The 21666-nt window shown below is 46.8% G+C and overlaps 1 protein-coding gene across 1 annotated transcript in view; it reads left to right on the forward strand.

Moving 5' to 3' along the window:
- Window positions 1-19867, forward strand: part of LOC116975799 — a 34481-nt gene extending 14614 nt beyond the window's left edge. The window contains exons 4-7 of the mRNA XM_033025020.1: window positions 17370-17591; window positions 18060-18137; window positions 19163-19206; window positions 19738-19867. Of these exons, the coding sequence (XP_032880911.1) occupies window positions 17370-17591; window positions 18060-18137; window positions 19163-19206; window positions 19738-19867 (474 nt within the window). The remainder of the gene's footprint in view (window positions 1-17369; window positions 17592-18059; window positions 18138-19162; window positions 19207-19737) is intronic.
- Window positions 19868-21666: the final 1799 nt, after the last annotated feature.

Consider the following 21666-nt stretch of genomic DNA (forward strand, 5'->3'; position numbering starts at 1 on the left):
CCGGGACCTGATCAGATATATTGCGGGAACCCTGGTTGAAATTGACGAGTCGTCCTTAAATACTGGAGGGGTACTGGAAGACTGGAGAGTGGCAAATATTGTGCCTCTTTTCAAGAAGGGCTGCAGGAAAAATGCTGGTAACTCTTGGCCGGTGTGCATAACATCTGTAGCTGGAAAGTTACTAGAGAGTATTCTGAGGGATAGGTTATACAGACATTTGAATGGGCAAGGGTTGATTTGGGATAGTCAGCATGGTTTTGAGCGTGGGAGGTCGTGTCTCACAAAGGTATACAAAATCATGAGAGGAATAGATCGGGTAGACGCACAGTTTCTTGCCCAGAGTAGGGGAATCGAGGACCAGAGGACATATGTTCAAGGTGAAAGGGAAAAGATTTAATAGGAATCCGAAAGGTAACGTTTTCACACAAAAGGTGTTGGGTGTATGCAACAAGTTGCCAGAGGAGGTAGTTAAGGTTGAGACTACCCCATCATTTTAACAAACAGTTAGATAGGTACATAAATACGACAGGTTTGGAGGAATATGGACTAAGCGCAGGCAAGTGGGACTAGTGTAGCTGGGACATTGTTGGTCGGTGTGGGCAAGTTGGGCCGAAGGGCCTGTTTCCAAACTGTATCACTCTATGACTCTAGTCTGTATAAGGTAGTGTCAGTGGGCAGGAATAGTTGGTCAGTGCGGATTCAGTGGGCCGAAGGGCTTGTTTCTGTGCTGTGCTTTTAAACTAAACTTAAAAAATGATAACCCATTTATTGTACCCCAGGTAAACGCACCACAGGCCAACCTACTTGTACTACCCCAGATAAACCCACTAGAAACAGAAATAAACATAGAAAAATATGTGCAGAAGGAGGCCATTCGACTCTCTGAGCCTTGGACTACAAGATAGCTTGCCCACACTCTACCCCAGATACACCCTCTGATCCTGTACCCTAGGTTGACTAATCTTTGCATCAGTGTCACCATGGCTCTGAGCTTTGGGTGTGTGGAGTGAAGGTCTGTCAGCAACGTGGGTCCATGGAGGGGTCTGTCCATCTCTTGACCATAATCATTGACCTGATTCTGTCTGTTTGATGGGAGCATTCAATTTGCTTGTAACGTGTGTGTGGGAAGGAACTGGAGATGCTGTTTTAAACTGAAGATAGACACAAGAAGCTAGAGAAACTCAGCGGTTCGGGCGGCATCTCTGGAGAGAAGGAATGGGTGACATCATCAGACTCCAGAGATGCTGCCCGACCCACTGAGTTACGGCAGCTTTTTGTGTCCATCTTGCTTGAGACGGGGTTGGGTTCAATAGCCGGCTGACGTGTGTGTGTTTCCCCTCCAGCTGTGTCCCTCACGTGAAGAAGTCGATGCTGCTGGTGTTGCTGGCATTATGGGTAAGGACCTGCTCCATTTCTTCATCGATCATTGATGTCTGCAGGACAATATGAAGACAAAATCTGCACAGAGGGTTCGAGCAGTTGAGGCAAAGCATGAGGAGAAACAGTCAAGTTGAGAGTAAAGGATTAAAGGTGGAGGGAAGGATTGAGGTGTGCCCTGGGCTGTATTTGACAGAACAACGCTGGCCAGTTTATAGTGTAAACTGCGAGCCCTAGGTTCTTATTGGAATTAGAGAGTGAGGTCCAAGCAGCTGAATTGAGGTTGTGTTATATTGTACAGGCCCAGTGCCTACAAATGCTCATCACACGTCAACCCACTCATTCCTGGGATCATTCTCGTAAACCTCCTCTGGACTCTCTCCAACACCAGCATATCCTTCTTCAGATGTGGAGCCCAAAACCGCTCACAATACTTCAAATGTGGTCTTATAAAGCCTCAGCGTTACATCTCTGTCTTTCCATTCTATTATCAGGGTGCTTGTATTTGATAATCTCGCTGTTCTACCGCATGCAAAGATGCTAATCTCCAGATTGCTCCCAGTAGCTGGTACAGTGAGTGGAGATGTGGGAAGGGAGTGTGGGTGATGAGTAGGGGAGTGATGGTGTAGGAGGCAGGGCTGTATATTCCTCGGGCATTGGCACTGGTTCTGAGGGCAGGTGACACCTCGAGGCTGGGATCAATCTCCTCGATGGGTTTGTTAATGACGTTTGGACGGGTTGATATGGTTTGGTATGGAAGGAAATTTGAGCCAAGATTTGGGGGGAAGATGGGCAGAACAGGGAACGAGGGCTTGAAGTTAGTGAATGTTTGGGAGGAAGAGGAAAGAAAGGCTGGAAAATCCAATGGAGGAGTGTGGCTCCACTTGAAGCAAGGATTCCATCGAGGGGAAATGTCAAAGGCTAGAGGGCATAACTTTCAGGTGAGAGTGGCGACGTTTAAAGGAGACTAGACCAAGTGCAGACCTGTTGGGTCTGTTTCCCCAACGGCGTTTTGCGGGGGGGGGGAGGGGGGGCTGCGGCATCAAACTCACATTAACCAACCCCCAAACACACAGGTGGGGGGAGGGGGGATGTGAAGAGGGGAGGGAGGGGAGGGAGGGGAGGGAGGGGAGAGGAGGTGGAGGAAACGGGACAGATTTGGGAGGGAAAGGAGAGCGGGGTAGGGGGTGAGAGAGGGGGATGGGGAGAGAGATGTGGGGGAGGGGGAGGAAGGGGAGGTAGGGGAGGAGGGAGGGAGGGGGTGAGGGCTGGGGGAGAGAGGGGAAAGAGTGGGGAAGGAGAGTGGAGGAGAAGGGGGAGAGAAGTGGAAGAGTGGGGAGGGAGGAGGAGAGGAGTAGGGGGAATGATGGAAGAGGGACAGAGGGATAGGGGGAAGGGGTGGGGGGGAGAGGGAAGGGGGTGGGATAGAGAGGGAAGGGGGTGGGGGAGAGTGGGGAGGGAGAAGGGTGAGGAGAGGGAGAGGGGGAGGAGAGAAGGGGGAGAGAAGTGGTAGAGTGGTGAGGGAGGGAGGGGTAACGGGGTTGCGGGAGTGGTGGAAGAGAGACGGGGGAGTGGTGGAAGAGGGACAGAGGGGTAGGGGAAGGGGTGGGGAGAGAGGGGAAGGGAGCGGAAGAGAGAGGGGTGGGGGTGGGAGAGGCGTGGGGTAAGGGGATTGAAATGGATGAGTGGGAAGGGAGGGGTAGGGGGAGTGGTGAAAGAGGGACAGAGGGGTAGGGGTAAGGGGGTGGTGGTAGAGAGGGAAGGGGGTGGGGGAGAGGGGTGAGGAGAGGGAAACATAGAACCATTGAAATTAATTGCAGGAGTAGGCCATTCGGCCCTTCGAGCCTGCACCACCATTCAATATGATCGTGGCTGATCATCCAACTCAGTAACCTGTACCTGCCTTCTCTCCATACCCCCTGATCCCTTTAGCCACAAGGGTCACATCTAACTCCCTCTTAAATACAGCCAATGAACAGGCATCAACTACCTTCTGTGCCAGTGAATTCCAGAGATTCACCACTCTCTGTGTGAAAAATGTTTTTCTCATCTCGGTCCTAAAAGATTTACCCCTTATCCTTAAACTGTGACCCCTTGTTCTGGACTTCCCCAACATCTGGAACAATCTTCCTGCATCTAGCCTGTCCAACCCCTTAAGAATTGTGTACGTTTCTATAAGATACCCCCTCAATCTTCTAAATTCTAGCATGTACAAGCCGAGTCTATCCAGTATTTGTTCATATGAAAGTCCTGACATCCCAAGAATCAGTCTGGTGAATCTTCTCTGTACTCCCTCTATGGCAACAATGTATTTGAACATTGGGCATTGTGACATCACACGATGGAACGTTCACCATTGGCTGGGGCTCCTGCATAGGCATATGTAAATGAATCCATTCCGATTGGACATATGTGAACATCGGGCATTGTGACATCACACGATGGAACGTTCAGCAGGGGCTGGGGCTGGTGCAGCTTCTGTGGGTGAGAAGCCAGTTTATTTTTGAAATATTGGGGGGGGGGGGGGAAGGATTTGATTAAAAACGTGTACTTTAACACGACGAAATGTAATGAGGAGCGGATACTTAGAAAGAAAAGTGAAATCTCTACCGAAATGGAAAAGATGTCGGCGATTCTGCGTCCGGTTTCGGAGTTGCAGGGAATCAATGGAAGAAATGCGGTCGGAAGCCGTACATGTAAATGGATCCATTCTGATTGGACGTCTGCGAGCGTCGGGCATCGCGATTGGACGTCTGCGAGCATCGGGCATTGTGACATCGCACGGCGGGAACGAATCGAAAGGCAGAAAGGCAGCCGGACGGATGTCGGACGGATGGGGCGAGAGTTTTATATAGTAATAGATAGATAGATAGATATGGCCCCAAAGTTGGTTTTTAAGAGTGATGGGTGTCTGGAACGTGCTTCCCGGGGTAATGGTGGAAGCAGATACGATAGTTGATGTTTAAGAATGTTTTAGATTTTAGATAGGCACATGGATATGCAGGGAATGGTGGGAAATGGATCATATGCAGGTGGAGAGTAGTTTAACTTGGCATCATGTTCGACACAGACATTGGGCCGAAGGTCCTGTTCCTGTGCTGTTCTATGTTGGAGAATGATTTGCTTTCACTCTGATTTTGTTCTGAGCTGCTCATTATGGAGAAGGGAGACTGAGGGATGACATTACTAGTTAATGAAATGCTGTAAACTGTGAAAGCGATGATATGTGTAGGAAGGAACTGCAGCTGCTGGTTTAAATCGAAGAAGGGTCTTGACCTGAAACGTCACCCATTCCTTCTCTCTAGAGATGCTGCCTGTCCCGCTGAGCTTATTTCAGCATTTGCGACTATCTTCAGACAGGATGATATGTTAGAAAGTCGTCAATGTCAAATGTAAGATGAAAATGGGCAATTGCTGACTTGTGAGTGCACTGTTGACCCCAAATAGGGTGTGAGAGAGAACAAGTTCATAAGCAAAGTTCCAGCAAGTGTAAATGTGCAAGGACAATGTTATTGGATTTTAATTCCCCGGAGGTGAATCGTGATTAGTTGTAGCTATTCATACGAGGGGGATAATATTGTTACAGTAAACAAATGTGAAATATTGTGTGGGATGTGCAGAGAATAAGGGGAGGCATCAAGGGTCGGTCATTTTAGTCAATGGGTAACTCACCAGGCTCGGATGAAATGTATCCCAGGATGTTGAAGGGAGCCAGGGAAGAAATTATAGATGCTCTGACCGTGATATTTTGAATCTTCCTCACTGCAGGAGTAATACAGGAGGATTAGATTACTAACATACGGTTGTTTAAAAAGGGAGCATGGGAGAGCCCAAATAATTACAGGCCAGTTTGCTTAACCTGTGGAGGACAAATTATTGGAATAGATTCTAAATGGTATAAAATTCATTTAGAGGTGAATGTTTTTTAGAACTGAGAGTAAGCATGCAGGTACGGCAGGCAGTGAAGAAAGCTAATGGCATGTTGGCCTTCATAACAAGAGGAGTTGGGTATAGGAGCAAAGAGTTCCTTCTGCATGGGGCCCTAGTTAGACCACACCTGGAGTATTGTGTGCAGTTTTGGTCTCCAAATTTGAGGAAGGACATTCTTGCTAGTGGATGCCAATTATCTGGATGCTTTCAAGAGAGTTAGATAGAGCAGCGGAGTCAGTGGATATGGTGAGAAGGCAGGAATAGGGTACTAATTGTGGATGTTCAGCCATAATCATATTGAATGGCGGTGCTGGCTCGAATGGGCTACTCCTGCACCTATTGTCTATTGTCTAAAAGTTGAGTTAAGGAGAGGTCGTCAGGATGGAGTTCTTGCAGGAAGGCTCTGTCTGACTGATGGTTACATTGTTTGAGTTGGTGACAAAGAATTGATAAGGCCAGCATGTTTCATGGAGACTATGGGTTTCAGTGAGGTTTTTGGTAAGGCCCCATTTGGCAGGTTGGTTAAAAAGTGAGTGGTCCATTGGAACCAAAATTTGATTTGTGGTAAAAAGCAAAGGTTAATGTGTGGGAAGGAACTGCAGATGCTGGTTTACACTGTAGATAGACACAAAATGCTGGAGTAACTCAGCGGGTCAGACAGCAACTCTGGAGAAAAGAAATAGATGACGTTTTGGGTCGAGACTCTTCTTCAGACTGAGAGTCAGGGGAAAGGGAAATGAGAGATAGAGGCAGTGATGGAGAGAGATGTAGAACAAATGAAAGAAAGATATGCAAAAAAGTAACAATGATAAAAGAAAGTTAGCTGTTTGTTGGGTGAGAAAGACTACAGACAATGACTCATCAAGTTGACTTTGAAGCTGGTATAACTTGGGTGGGGGAGGGATGGAGAGAGAGGGAATGCAAGGTTTACATCAACTTATAGAAATTAATATTCATACCATTGGGATTTTGGTTGCCCAAGCAACATATGAGATGTTCCTCCAATTTGTGTTTGGCCTCACTCTGAGGACATAAAGGTTAAGTGTGGGAATGGGAAAGGGAATTAAAGTGTTTGTCAACCGGGAGATCAGGTAGGTCCAGGCAGACTGAGCGCAGTGAACGGACTGAGGCGACTGCAAACCTTGAATGTTACTTGCTTCAGTGCAACCTTTCTGCCTCTGCAGGTGTGTTGGCCTCTTGATGTCATCCAGAGGTATCTGGTCTCGTCCTGAGAAGCTGGGCGCGCTGGAAAGCACTCAGGTGAGCCCCTGACCGTCCCATCCTCGTGCACTCTCGCTCTTCCTCCTGGAGCCTTCCGCCTCCGCAGGTCATGGCTGCCCGTGAGCAGTCCGGGTGTCTGGGGTTATGGGGAGAAGGCAGGAGAATGGGGTTAGGAGGGAGAGATAGATCAGCCATGATTGAATGGCGGAGTAGATGGGCCGAATGGCTTAATTCTGCTCCTATCACTTATGGCCTTGCCAAGCAAGTTGGCAAACTGGGCTCATGTGGCCCACAGTCCTCTAAACCCTTGGTCAATATTTCTGACCAATTGTCTTTTCAGTGTCAGAAACCAGTGACTACCTGGTGGATTTTGGCATTCACTGAAACTCTTCCACAGTAGTAGGAGCTTCTAATGCATATTTAAAATTCCATGTGTGGGTTTTAGTTGATTAGAAGTTGTTCATCGTCCTTCCGTGGCCAAGTCTGACTTAATCGGCCATCCTATCAGAATTGGCTGTCCTCCCTGCCAATACACTATAATAGTAAGATAAAACGAGAACTTACCTGTTTGAAGTTTGATCTGTATTTTATGAGGAGTTACGATGAGGGATTACGTGAAAAACCCACTCAGCACGCATGCGCGCCATACTTCAAAGCAGCGGTGTGGAATCACAGATACAGTTATTGAAGTAAACATAGTAAAGACAAGGAGACATCAGTTTGTGAATTTGACCCATATTATTGAGGGTGGGAGCGGAGGGCACGTAATCCCTCATCGTAACTCCTCATAAAATACAGATCAAACTTCAAACTGGTAAGTTCTCGTTTAATCTTACTATTTTACTTCGGAGTCACGTGAGTGATTCCGTGAAGATTTCAAAGCTCTGTGATTTCAAACTGTGTAACAGTTATTACTACATCACTGCGGAAGTCTTTGAGGGAGGAAGTGTGTTATCGTAATCAACCAATGAATCTGTTTTATGAAAAACAAAAACGGTATTTATTAACAATAACAACAAAAAGAAAATTGCTCCCCCGGGCTTAAATTAAATATTTGCAGACTGTAAAATTGTTTCTGCATATAACACAGGTTTTGCCAACGGCTTGTGATAAAAAGTCCTGAACGTGGTTCCCCTTGCCCATCCTGCTGTAGCCAGGATGTGGTCCATTATTTCCGCCGTTGATGTGGATGCTGCCCTGGTGGAGTGAGATTTATACAAGTTAGTGTCAATCCCGGCAGCTTTTAGCACCTGCTTGAGCCATCTCAAAATGGTTTGGCTCGTCACCCGACCATGAGGTTTTTTATGACTGACCCACAAGGCGTTTTCACTCCCTCGAATATTGTTAGTTGTGTCTATATAAGATAGTAGGTGGGTCATGACACATAACCGTGGTTCTGGTGGGTAAGCCCGGAATATCACGTCTGGACTAGGCGTTCCTGGCCTGCTCTGTTTGATCAATCCCTGGATCATAAACGAGATCTGGTCTGGAGCTGTAATCATGTGGTCCAGTCATAACCGATGTAGACACTGGACCTACTGTGCGGATACAAGTGGCATTAACATGAGCGTTTTGAGTGTCAATTGTTCCAGGCTGAGGGATCTGGCTGGTGGCCATCCCCTGAGGTAAGTCAGGACCTCACTGACATCCCATATATGGGTGTACCTTGGTTTAGGGGGATTGGTATTGTAAATGCCTTTCATTAATTTTACCACCAGCGGGTGAGATCCCAAGGCCTGTTGTCCTGGTGCTAGTGTTAAGTAAGCAGACAGGGCACTTCTCGCTGTGTTGATGGCACTGTAGCTGAGTCCTTCTTCGTAGTGAAGTTTGGCCAGGAATTCCAGTACGTTGGTGACTGATGCAGTTGTGTAGGTGGTCCCTGTATCCAGGCAGTACTTTTCCCATTTTCTGATATTGGTCAAGTACTGTTTTTTAGTGGATGTTCGGAGGGATGCTGACATGGTGTTGACAGTTTGTTCTGATAATCCCAGTCCCAGCAATGGTCTGTCCAGAATCTGCAACCCAGGAGTTAGATTTTTTCATGGCATGGGTGGCTTATGCCAGACACTGGGTGTTGTAATAATTCTGGGTCACTGGGAAATGTCATCGGAGTTCCAACAACCATGTCATGGAGCATTGGGAACCATGTAGGACAGTCGGGTACTTATCAAAATACCTGAAGCAGAGTCCATTTGTATTTTGCATAGTACCCGACTAATGAGGCAGAAGGGAGGAAATGCATAGAGGAAGAAATGTCCCCAATCCAGCGCGAACGCATCTACCGCTGCTGCCTCAGGGTCTGGTTCCCAGACGACATACATAGGTACCTGCTGATTTAGCCTTGATGCAAATAAATCGATATCTGGCGTGCCATATTGCTTGACAATTTTTGCAAATATTTTGGGGTTTAACATCCATTCGATGTTGTCATTAAATTTACGTGACCTGGTGTCTGCCACTGTATTTAGCTTACCTGGTAGGTAAGTTGCTGATAGCCAAATATGTCTTTCGACACACCATTGCCAAATTGTGTTAACCAACTTGTTGCATGATAACGATTTTATGCCGCCCATATGGTTAATGTAGGCCACCACCGTAGTATTATCTATTTGTAACCGAACATGCAAATGATGCATATTTGATGCATATGCTTTTAAACCATAGAAGGCAACCAACATCTCTAGATAATTTATGCCCAGTGTAAGTAGTAATGACGAGTCAGGGTTAGTCCATCTACCACCTGTGCTGGATATGGCTTTAGTTGCTCCCCAGCCTTGAGCACTGGCATCTGTTTGGATAACTAGCGTACAGTTAGTGATGATAATAGGGCTGTAACTATGCTAAACGTTTTCTGCCCACCACTGTAGTTCTGATATTGCTTCAGTGGGTAACTTCATGACACGATCATAATGACCTGCATGTCGTTTTAGTGCCTGTACCTTTGCTCTTTGTAAGTTTTGGTAGTGCAAAGGTCCGAATTGCGTAGCCGGAAATGCTGCTACCATTTTCCCAATTACTCTTGCTACTTGTCGAATAGTTAGTCGTTTGTTGACCATTAGATTGTTGCATGATTGTGCCAATGCAACTGTTTTGTCTCTTGGCAAAGTTACAGTCATATGGACTGAATTAATTGTGAAGCCCAAGTAACCATATAACCATATATAACTGGATAGTTATATGGATGGGAAAGGAATGGAGGGTTATGGTCTGAGCGCAGGTATATGGGACTAGGGGAGATTATGTGTTCGGCACGGACTAGAAGGGTCGAGATGGCCTGTTTCCGTGCTGTAATTGTTATATGGTTATATATGGTTATATGGTTATATAACAATTACAGCACGGAAACAGGCCATCTCGGCCCTACAAGTCCGCGCCGAACAATTTTTTCCCTTAGTCCCACCTGCCTGCACTCATACCATAACCCTCCATTCCCTTCTCATCCATATGCCTATCCAATTTATTCTTAAATGATACCAACGAACCTGCCGCCACCACTTCCACTGGAAGCTCATTCCACACCGCTACCACTCTCTGAGTAAAGAAGTTCCCCCTCATGTTACCCCTAAACTTCTGTCCCTTAATTCTGAAGCCATGTCCTCTTGTTTGAATCTTCCCTATTCTCAAAGGGAAAAGCTTGATCACATCAACTCTGTCTATCCCTCTCATCATTTTAAAGACCTCTATCAAGTCCCCCCTTAACCTTCTGCGCTCCAGAGAATAAAGACCTAACTTATTCAACCTATCTCTGTAACTTAGTTGTTGAAACCCAGGCAACATTCTAGTAAATCTCCTCTGTACTCTCTCTATTTTGTTGACATCCTTCCTATAATTGGGCGACCAAAATTGTACACCATACTCCAGATTTGGTCACACCAATGCCTTGTACAATTTTAACATTACATCCCAGCTTCTATACTCAATGCTCTGATTTATAAAGGCTAGCATACCAAAAGCTTTCTTTACCACCCTATCTATATGAGATTCCACCTTCAAGGAACTATGCACGGTTATTCCCAGATCCCTCTGTTCAACTGTATTATTCAATTCCCTACCATTTATCATGTACGTCCTATTTTGATTTGTCCTGCCAAGGTGTAACACCTCACATTTATCAGCATTAAACTCCATCTGCCATCTTTCAGCCCATTTTTCCAAATGGCCTAAATCACTCTGTAGACTTTGGAAATCCTCTTCATTATCCACAACACCCCCTATCTTGGTATCATCTGCATACTTACTAATCCAATTTACCACCCCTTCATCCAGATCATTGATGTACATGACAAACAACAAAGGACCCAACACAGATCCCTGAGGCACCCCACTAGTCACCTGCCTCCAACCCGACAAACAGCCATCCACCATTACCCTCTGGCTTCTCCCATTCAGCCACTGCTGAATCCATCTTGCTATTCCTGCATTTATACCCAACAGTTTAACCTTCTTAACCAACCTTCCATGAGGAACCTTGTCAAAGGCCTTACTAAAGTCCATATAGACAACATCCACTGCTTTACCCTCGTCAATTTCCCTAGTAACCTCTTCAAAAAATTCAAGAAGATTAGTCAAACATGACCTTCCAGGCACAAATCCATGTTGACTGTTCCTAATCAGACCCTGTTTATCCAGATGCTTATATACATTATCTCTAAGTATCTTTTCCATTAATTTGCCCACCACTGAAGTCAAACTAACAGGTCTATAATTGCTAGGTTTACTCTTAGAACCCTTTTTAAACAATGGAACAACATGCGCAGTACGCCAATCCTCGGGGACTATTCCCGTTTCTAATGACATTTGAAATATTTCTGTCATAGCCCCGCCTATTTCTACACTAACTTCCCTCAATGTCCGAGGGAATATCCTGTCAGGACCTGGAGACTTATCCACTTTTATATTTTTCAAAAGTGTCAGTACTTCTTTTACTTTGAAACTCATAGTATCCATAACTACTCTACTCGTTTCCCTTACCTCACATAATTCAATATCCTTCTCCTTGGTGAATACCGAAGAAAATAAATTGTTCAATATCTCCCCCATCTCTTTTGGCTCTGCAGATAGCTGCCCACTCTGTTTCTCCAATGGACCAATTTTATCCCTCGTTATCCTTTTGCTATTAATATAGCTGTAGAAACCCTTTGGATTTACTTTCACCTTACTTGCCAAAGCAACCTCATATCTTCTTTTAGCTTTTCTAATTTATCTCTTAAGATTCTTTTTACATTCCTTATACTCCACAAGCACCTCATTTACTTCATGCTGCGTATAATTATTGTAGATCTGCCTCTTTTTCCGAACAAGATGTCCAATTTCCCTTGAAAACCAGGGCTCTTTCCAATTTTTACTGTTTCCTTTCAACCGAACAGGAACATAAAGATACATAAAGTAGTCCATAGTTGTGGATGGCTTCAACTTAGATTTATCTGGATGTAAGACAAATCCCAAGGTTTCGAACAACTGTTTGGTAGCTGATACAGCTGACATAGTCAATTCCATGATTTTGCCTACTATTAAGATATCATCAAGATATGCCATGACAATATGTTTTTGTCATCTTAATATTGCCAAGGCTGGTTTTAGTATCTTGGTGAATAATCTTGGGGCTGATGTTAAACCATGGGTAACGCTGTAAACTACCATAATTGCCCCATCCAGGTAAACTTCAGGTATCTGCGATGATCCTTGTGAATAGGTACTGAATAGTAAGCATCTTTAAGATCAATGCTTGCCATGTAGTATCCTTTGGAAATTAATTGTTTGGCAGTAACAAACATTTCCAATTTGAAATGTATATACTTAACAAACATATTTAGTGATGTTAAGTCAATGATGATATGACATCCACCATCATTTTTGGTTTTAGTGAATATATTTGATACAAATTCCAAGGGTTCATGTTTTGTGTTTTCAATGATACCCTTTGTAATTAGTCTCATCAGTTCAACTTGTCCCTCTCGTTTTTCTCTCACTGAGGGAAAATACCCTTTGGGGTAAATGTTGAACTGGTGGCAATTTACCTGTTATGAATTGTATTTTGTATCCACTAATGCCATTGAGTATATACTGATCACTCGTGATAGACTCCCATGCTGCTTTAAACTGGTGTAATCTCCCTCCTGTTAGTATTAAGCCCCTTCTTTCTATATGCTGGTAGGAACCAGACCCACCTACCTCCATGGTTATGGGTATTTCCTCTGGTTCCCGCCGGTCCCACGAGGCTTGCGTGTTGTCTGATGTGGCGTTGATGTTGGGGGGTGGCGCATTTTCCATGGGGTCCGCTCTGGGCCCTGGTCTAAAAAAGACTTACGGTGATAAAATGCGGACCCCGAGCTTTCACCAGTCCTATATGGTGGACGTCGACTGGTGGACGCGACGGGGTGCTGCCACTTGGTGTTTAGTGCTCTAGGTTTGCTCGTCCCGTGCCCTGCCTTCATGAGATCGTGAGTTTTTGAGGCCTCGGCCATATCCTTCATTCGCTTAGGTAGGTCATTACCAAAGAGCAGTATGTCTAGCTCAGAGGCTGGGGTTTTGCACAACCCCGCAAATTTAGGATTGATGGCAGGTTTTATGATTTCTTTACGCAGGTTGTTGATCTCAAATTGCGTATTACACAACAGCGCGAGAGTATCCTGTTGAGTGGTGGTCATCTCGGTGTTGTCCACGGAACGAGCAAACTAAGTGATGGCCGACGTCAGGAGCCTGAGGATCCGCTGCAGTTTTAGCTCGTGGTGTCGGATGTTTGGCCCAACGTGCCCCCAGATTTGGCTGTTTACAGCCGGCACTTTGAGGGACTCACAGTTCTCCGGCGCTGTATAAGTTTCCAAAGCATCATTGACCACCTGCTCCTGTAGAGCCCTGTTGGAGAGGTGGTTGATGCTGGCCGCTAGTTTGGCTTCTAACGGTCTTCCTGCACGTGGGGTTGCCACTACACCAAGCAGCTCTTCCTGTTCCTGCACCCCTTGCATACTCCCAAGATCTTCAGCCAGCCCAGTCCTGGTCACCAAAGCTATCCTCTGGAAAGGAGGAAGCAATGGACAGTGCACAAGGCACTGTGGAGGGAGTGCCTGACCTCCCTCTGCGAGAGCGCCCCTCCTGGGTCGCACCTCGCTGGAGCACCTGCTCCAAGAGCCGCTCCAAGCGGCTCAGGCGGCTGTCTCTCCCGCGCCTGGGTGGAGAGACGTCCCCGTCCGACGTGTCGGCCACCGGCCGGACGCTCTTTCTGCTAGCTTTCCCTCCAGCCCGCTGCTCAGGCGCTAGCGGAGCTGGGCTCGGCACGGTGTCGGGGATAACGGAGCGCTCGGTTAGCGCTCCTACCGCCTGTTGCTGCCCCCCCTGATGGAGCGCTCCTCTGGTGGAGTCGAACGGGGGACAGATTTCTTTGAGAGTCTTGTCTTTGGTGTACTCATTTCTGAAAGAGAAATCAGACGGCTCTTCTTTGGTAAGTAAAGCCGACCACAGTTCACTTACCTGACGGTCCGTTTTTTAAATTGCAGCGGGAGCGCCTGACTCCTGCTGTAGCTGCGTGTTGCACTGCTGGCGTAATGTCGCGCATGCGTGCTGAGCGGGTTCTTCACGGAATCACTCACGTGACTCCGAAGTAAAATAGACCATCCCTCTTGCCAATCACAAAACCAAATACATTTGGCTGACCCTCCCTCCTTGTTGTGCATGGGCTTCAATCAGCCATCCCTCCCGGCTTCTCACTGTGCTTTTGTCTAGTTGCACGTTCACTTACACTGCAAGCCTGTCCTCCTGATGCAGCTGATGCTTGCAGTGGGAATGGCATGTGAATTGGCTGCAGCACTAGTGCAGCTAGTGGCACGTGCTTCGCAGATCTGAAAGGGAAGGGTGGGAGAAAGCATGGGAGGAAATCCCGTGGGGGTGGGGGGCACAGCCCCCATGTTTTGAGAGGTGGGGGGCAATCACCCACCCCCATGTTTTGTAATTTGGATTTTGAAATTCGGTTTAAAAAAATCTAATAAAATCTCTGCTTTCCACGAGACAGTGGGGATGTCATTGTTAAGCGATTGTTAATTGTCTCTAATAACATCGTATTAACACGATGTGTTACCAATTGTGTTTTGACCTTCAAGTATTACTGAAGGTATTCACGGGGAATTTCTTAAAGCTGTCTGATGCGGGTACAGTTACCATTTGAACTAATTGGATGTATTGGTGGATGGGAAAGATTTAAACGGTTCAAACGGGTTTCCTGGCTCGCTTGCAAGTAGGTCCTTCATTCAGGTAACACGTTATTTAGTATTTTTTTCCCATATCTATCTCTCTTTCCCCCTCCAAGGTCGGTTCTGTTTGCCTTTATTTGCTTCAGTTTTATTTGTTTAAGTGTTATTTATCACATTGTAGCTTTTGAAAGATTCAAGCGGGTATCAGACGTTTTCTCAGGGCTGAATTGGCCGATTCGTTGGGCCTTTCATCGCCCGGCTCGGCTTAAAATCAATCTGCTGCATCAAGGCGATTGAGGCTCCCGATGTTGAAGCCCCCACAGGCCGATTTTAAACCATGCCGGGCAATGAAAGGCCCTGCAAACGGGTCAATTCAAGCCCCACGATTCGGGGTGGATGAAGCTGCTGTTGCTGGACTTCGGAGTCGGTCACCAACCAGGTCAGCTCCCAATGTTACCGTCCACATGGCCCACGGCCGAAGCCTTGCATGTGTGTGTGTGTGCGTGCATGCACGTGGCTACCAAGGAATTGTGACCCGCCCCCCCTTGTTTTGATCGCGATTTCCGCCCCTGGGAGAGAGAGAGAGAGAGTACCCAAGAATGACAGCAGGGGCAGTGCACCTCCTTGAATTTACCCTCTGAATCCCACTCCAGCCTGCCCTAACTGATTTCTGAATGAAGTACAAAGCTGCCGGTTCAGTTTAGTTTAGAGATAGAGCATGGAAGCCGGCCCTTTGGCCCACCGAGTCCGCACTGACCAGCGATGCTCGTACATTAACACTACTCGACACACACCAGGGACAATGTTACATTTATACCAAGCCAATTAACCAACAAACCTGTACGTCTTTGGAGTGTGGCAGGAAACCAAAGATCTTGGAGTAAACCCATGCAGATCACGGGGAGAAGGTACAAACTCTGTACAGACAGCACCCGCAGTCAGGATCGAACCCAGGTCTCTGGCGCCCCTCAGATGTGGGAGGAAACCGGAGCAACCAGAGGAAACTCCCACGGTCATAGGGAGAATATACACAAGAGAGCACCCAAGGTCTGGGTCAAACCCAAATCTCTGGCACTGTGAGGTAACTTGGTCGGCTTCGATGTTGGGCGGAAGGGCCTGTCTCCGTGTTGTATGATTCTGCAGACCTGAGCCCTGTGCTTCCAGATCAGCAGCAAGGACCCATACTGCAGTCGTCCAGGTTCCCAACACCACTGAACCGACCACTGTGCACAACTGCACAGACTTGCTACACATTAAATGCTGGAGTAACTCAGCAGGTCAGGCTGATTCACTGGAGAAAAGGAATAGGTGACATTTCTGGAAGATCTCGTCCCGAAACATCACCTATTCTTTCCCTCCGGAGATGCTACTTGACCTGCTGAGTTACTCCAGTTTTTGTGTCTATCTTCGGTTTAAACCAGCATCTGTAGTTCCCTCCTATGCATTCTGACAGCTTGCTAGCTGGTTTCTCCACACTAGCCGTGCTGTGCAGCTTTGAGCTCCACGCCCGTGTGTGTGGTTTGCACACCATTCGTTAGCTGCCCGCTTCTGTGTGGCCAGCTCACCTCCCTCGTGAGAAAAATCCATGGGCCAACATACTTATTTAGATCTAAAGCATTCTCGGGGTAATCTTTGTCATTTGACGGTTACCGCACATGGTATAGATGTCTGCTCCGGTCAGTAAATGTGGAATCAAGGACGGCACAGTGGCATAGTGGTAGAGCTACTGCCTTACAGCGCTTGCAGCACCAGAGACCCGGGTTCAATGCTGATTACGGGTGCTGACTGTACGAAGTTTGTACATTCTCTTCAAGACCACATGGGATTTCTCCGAGATCTTCGGTTTCCTCCCACATTCCAAAGACATACAGCTTTGTTGGTTAATTGGCTTGGTAAAATTGTCCCTAGCGTGTCTGGGACAGTTAGTGCATGGGGATCGCTGGTCGGTGTGGACCCGGTGGGCTAAAGGGCCTGTTTCCTTGCTGTATCTCTAAACTAAACTAAACTGCACAAAATCCCCAGGCAGAAAGAGCAGTGAAACTTGCAGCTTTGTGGCTGTGGTTGGGAGATGTTGGCCAGAGCTGCCACCCAGGGACAAGGCAGCGTTTAGTTTCACATCTGAGAGGTGTCGCGCACACACACACACACACACACACACTCACGCCCAAGGTGAGATTTGACCTTCCTGCCGCCCGTAAGTGTTGTTGCTGGGACGACTTGAATCTGACTCAGGCGGTCACTGGAGAAATGTTGATCAAAGCTTTCCCATGGCCAGTGGGGGAATGGGTGAGCAGACATGAAAGGCAGAGGAGTGCTGGAAATGTGGGTGAGAGGAAGGAGCAGCAGGGGAATAGCCTTTCAGCCTCCAATGTCAATGTGGAACATGATGCCAAGATGACTAATCTTGCTTACCTGCATACAATCCATATCCCGCCATTCCGTGCATGTCCATACGACTATCAAAATGCCTCTATCGTATCTGCCTCCACCGCCTATCCTGGCAGAGCCTGTTCCAGGCATCCACCTGGTATAAAAAATCAATCACTTTTATACTTTATCCCTCTCATCGTAAAGCTATGCCTCTGGTCTTTGACATTTCCACCCTGCTACCACTGCGCCACCATACTGCCCAAGCTGACTGTCTTGCTCTGTTCCTAGGATGGCCTGCAGGTGCGTGTGCAGAGAATGGAGAAGGAGCTGGAGCTGCTGACCGCTGACTTCCGGGCTTGGCTGGACTGGGGCGGTGGACCGTCTGAAACCATACGCCTCCCTCCCCCACTGACACCAGCCCACATCATCAAGCTGCTGGGCAAGGTAACCCTTCAGAGACTGGATGAGCTTCGGAACATGCTGCCCTTCGAGTCGCTGGAGAGGGTGCAGGTGAGTGTCAGATGCTGGCAGCTTGGCCTCTTCCTCCACCCCTGCCTGGCCGTGATGTGTAGAGTCTGTACGTAGCGGGGTGAGCAGAGCCTTGATTGACACAGAAGGAAATCCAGCTGTTAGTTAACCTGTTGCTTAACCTGCCTGGTTGTCATTGAGTGAGATGGCATGTAATCATGTATTGCCTTTCTGCTGACTGGATAGCATGCCACAAAAGATTTTCACTGTACATGTGACAATAAACTAAACTGAACTGAACTTTATTCTTTCCATATTGTCTTCAATCCCCTCGCCCCCAGATTCTCCACGTGCCGACATGGAAGAGGCAATTTATAATGGCCAATTAACCTACGAATCTGCACACATTTGGTTTTCTCTCTCTACAAAGGCTCTCACTCTGTGTTGGACAGAGGTGGGGTGGGTGCGTGCCCCTGATGAGACTGTAACGCTGCGTGTGTTTGCTTCCAGGCTGACATCGCCGCCATCCAGCAGATGCATGAGGAGCGGACGGAGCCGGCGCTGCGGGCAGTTGGTTGCAATACCAAGGTGGGTGCGGGGAGAGAGAGCTGGTGCTGGTGTGGGAGAAGGGGTAGAGAGGGCACAGGGAGTCATGGTTCATAAGTGATAGGAGCTGAATTAGGCCTTTCGGCTCATCAAGTCTACTCCGCCATTCAATCATGGCTGATCTATCTCACCCTCTTAACCCCATTCCTCTGCCTTCTCTCCATAACCTCTGACACCCATACTAACCAATAATCTATCTACCTTTTCCTTAAAAAGATCCACAGCCTATTGTGGCAGCGAATTCCACAGATTCACCACATTCTGATTAAAGGAATTCCTCCTCATCTCCTTCCTAAAGGAACGTACTTTTATTCTGAGGTTAAGGCCTCTGGTCCTAGCATGGCAAGCTTTCCTTCACATTCTGCCTGAAATGGCCGCTTTTAGTCTTTTTTAAATTTTGTTTTAGCGATACAGCATGGAAAGTCTGCGCCGACTAGCGATCCACACACACTACCACCATCGTGCACATATTAGGGACAATTTACAATTTTACTAAGCTATTTAGCCTACAAACCTGTACGTCTTTGGAGTGTGGGTGGAAGCTGGAGCACCTGGAGAAAATCCATGCAGGTCAAGGGGAGAACGTACAAACTCTGTACAGACAGTACCCATAGTCGGAATCGAACCTGGGCCTCTGGTGCTGTGAGGACTGGTCTCCGTAACCACTTGGGCAGAGAATTCCCTGCATTTCCCATCCTCTGGGTGTTAAGCTGCTACAGTTGAGTGAAGTTTGCTTTATATTGAATGGTGGATTCTGCGGGCAATTGATGGGAGTTTGTGAGGAACTAGTTTCAAGGAAAATTCGTGAAGGACTGGGATTCTCTGAGAGCTGGCATTGATTTGATGGGCTGAAATTGCCTATGTCATTAGGAAATATGAAGTATGGAAAAGTGACTTCTGCTTTACATATTTGTAAATTTGCCTTATGTTGTGAAAAAAAGTCGCTGCGAGTAGAATTAAAAAGCCTCCGAACTTGAAAATAAACTTTTTTATAATTTTATTCTTAGATGTTGTTGCAGAAGGTGAAGGAAATGGAATCTGCTGTGGAAAGGTACAGAGTGTTTCCAGCCTGGAGTGAAACAGCAGAAGACCCTTGCGGGGGGGGGGGGGAGGGCTTCGTCGGTTGCTGCGTGAAACAGGTCAACGTCGTTTTTAGTTTAGAGGTACAGTGTGGAAACAAGCCCTTCGGCCCACCGAGTCCGTGCAGACCAATGATCACCCTTACACCGGCAGTCAGTATTGAACCCAAGTCTCTCGCGCTGTAAGGCCGTAGCTCTACTGCTGCACCACCGTGCCGCGTCTGCTCCTGCACTCTGATGGCTTGCTTTGTCCTGTATAAGACAAGTTTTGTCTGGGCCACAGCCAGACATAAAAACAGTATTTTGCCATGAGCAGTAGCTCTACTCAACAGCCAAAAGTCTGCAGGCTCTTTTTACTCTGGTACTTTATTTCCACGTGTTTAAATTATGTTCTTTTTAATTGTCTACTGTATATCATATTTTTATCCTTGCAAGCAAAGCACCAAGGCAGGTTCCTTGTATGTACTTGGCGAATAAAATTATATTTATTATTATTATTATAGGTTAACAGATGAACAGAAGCAGCTACTGACTGCACTGGCACTGCTGGAGGAGCAGCTCAGCCAGACACGGCTGGAGCTGCAGGCTGCACGTGCGGCAAACAAGGACATGGACTCCAGCATAGTTAAATAGTTTGTATTTAACTGTAAAAGGCCAATACTTAGCACTTCTCCTGCCTTGGAGATGATCAAAGAGATTGAGGTGAAATGGAAAGTAACTTCCCCTCTTCCCTCCCCTTCTCTAACACACAACTCTCACTCTCTCCCTCCCTCTCTACTGCCTTCTTCCCTTTCTCTCACTATCTCTCCTTTTCCACCTCTGCTTTCCCTGTGCTCACGACATGGACTCCTCTACATTGGAGAAACCAAACAGGCATTGGGTTTCTACTTTTGCAGAGCACCTGTGTTCGATCCATGGGGCACTCCTGAGCTTCTTGGTATCTCATTCTGTGACTTCCTGAGCTGTTGCAATGAGGCTCAAGTAATCTTGAGGAATGGCATCTCATCTTCCATTTGGGCTCATGGTAGTCCTCTGGGCTTGAACTAAATTCGATAATCTTGGGTGACTTGATTCCTCTGTTAGTATCAGTTGTCCATTTGTGATAATAGGGTTGGCTCGTTTTATTAAATATCCAATAGTGGAGGGCATGTGCATGCTGATCTGCCAGACATGTCTTGTCTGAAAAGCGTCTCCACCTGAAACATCACCCATTCCTTCTCTCCAGAGATGCAGCCTGTCCCGTTGTCTATCTTCGGGTTTAATCCAGCTTCTGCCGTTCCTTCCTAGACATGTCTTCTTGCTCTGTATTTTGCAACTGCTACGATATTTTGTCTATTTTTCTTCTTACCCAACCGCTCTTATTCAATCCTTGACCAGATATCTTTGCTTGCAGCTTATCGCCATGGTCACCTGGTTTTACACTATCAGAGCCATCCACCCACCTGTGCAGCTTTACAGGTTTATTTTGTCGCCTCCGCAGTTCTGACGAAGGGTCTTTGACTTGAAACATGATTTCTGTTTCTCTGGCTACAGATGCAGCCTGACCCGAGTGCTCCCAGCATTTTGTTTATCAGATATATTCCATCAACAGTTATCATGCATTTATTCTAATTTTTTTTCTATATGACTGCTACCTTTCAGTCCATGTTAGCACACTTCCTCCAATATCTTGGGCTCTTAATTTTTTTGCAGCAGCCTCATATGTGGTAAATGTCTTTTGGAGATCAAAATACACACTACATTTACAGGAGATAGACACTAAACGCTGGAGTAACTCAGCGGGTCAGACAGCATCGCTGGAGAAAACAAATAGAAAATTCCTTTTCTCCAGAGATGCTATCTGAGCCGCTAGGTTACTCCAGTGTATTGTATCTATCTTTGGTTTAAACCAGCATTTACAGTTCCATCCTACTACATTTACAGGTTTCCCTTATCAACTCCCTATCACATCCTGTCAAGTTTTGTCACACATGATTTTCATTAAACCATGTTGGCTGCATTTGATTAGATTCAGCTGACCAAATGATTAGTTATTTCCTCTTGCGAACTATGAGTGCTGGATGAATTAGAATCATAGAGTGATACAGTGTGGAAACAGACCCTTCGGCCCAACTCGCCCACACCCGCCAACATGTCCCAGCTGCACTAGTCCCACTGCCTGCGTTTGGTCCATATATACCTCCAAACCTGTCCTATCCATGTACCTGTTAATTGACCTATAGTTCCCAGCTTCTGTTTTACGTGCTGGGAGGCCAGGTGAATCTCACTCACAGCCTCTTCTACTGCTGGTCCAGGTGCCCAGTAAATGTGAGTTCTGCTTCCAACAACCATTCAGGCAGTGAACCCTTGGCCCAATGTACTAATTGCATCAAACCTTTGTGCCAAATGAATTACATTTCCAATTTTGTGTAGGAAAGATGGTTACCTTGTTT

Source organism: Amblyraja radiata, chromosome 8, assembly GCF_010909765.2.
Source record: "Amblyraja radiata isolate CabotCenter1 chromosome 8, sAmbRad1.1.pri, whole genome shotgun sequence".
In the NCBI taxonomy this organism is placed as follows: Eukaryota; Metazoa; Chordata; class Chondrichthyes; order Rajiformes; family Rajidae; genus Amblyraja; species Amblyraja radiata.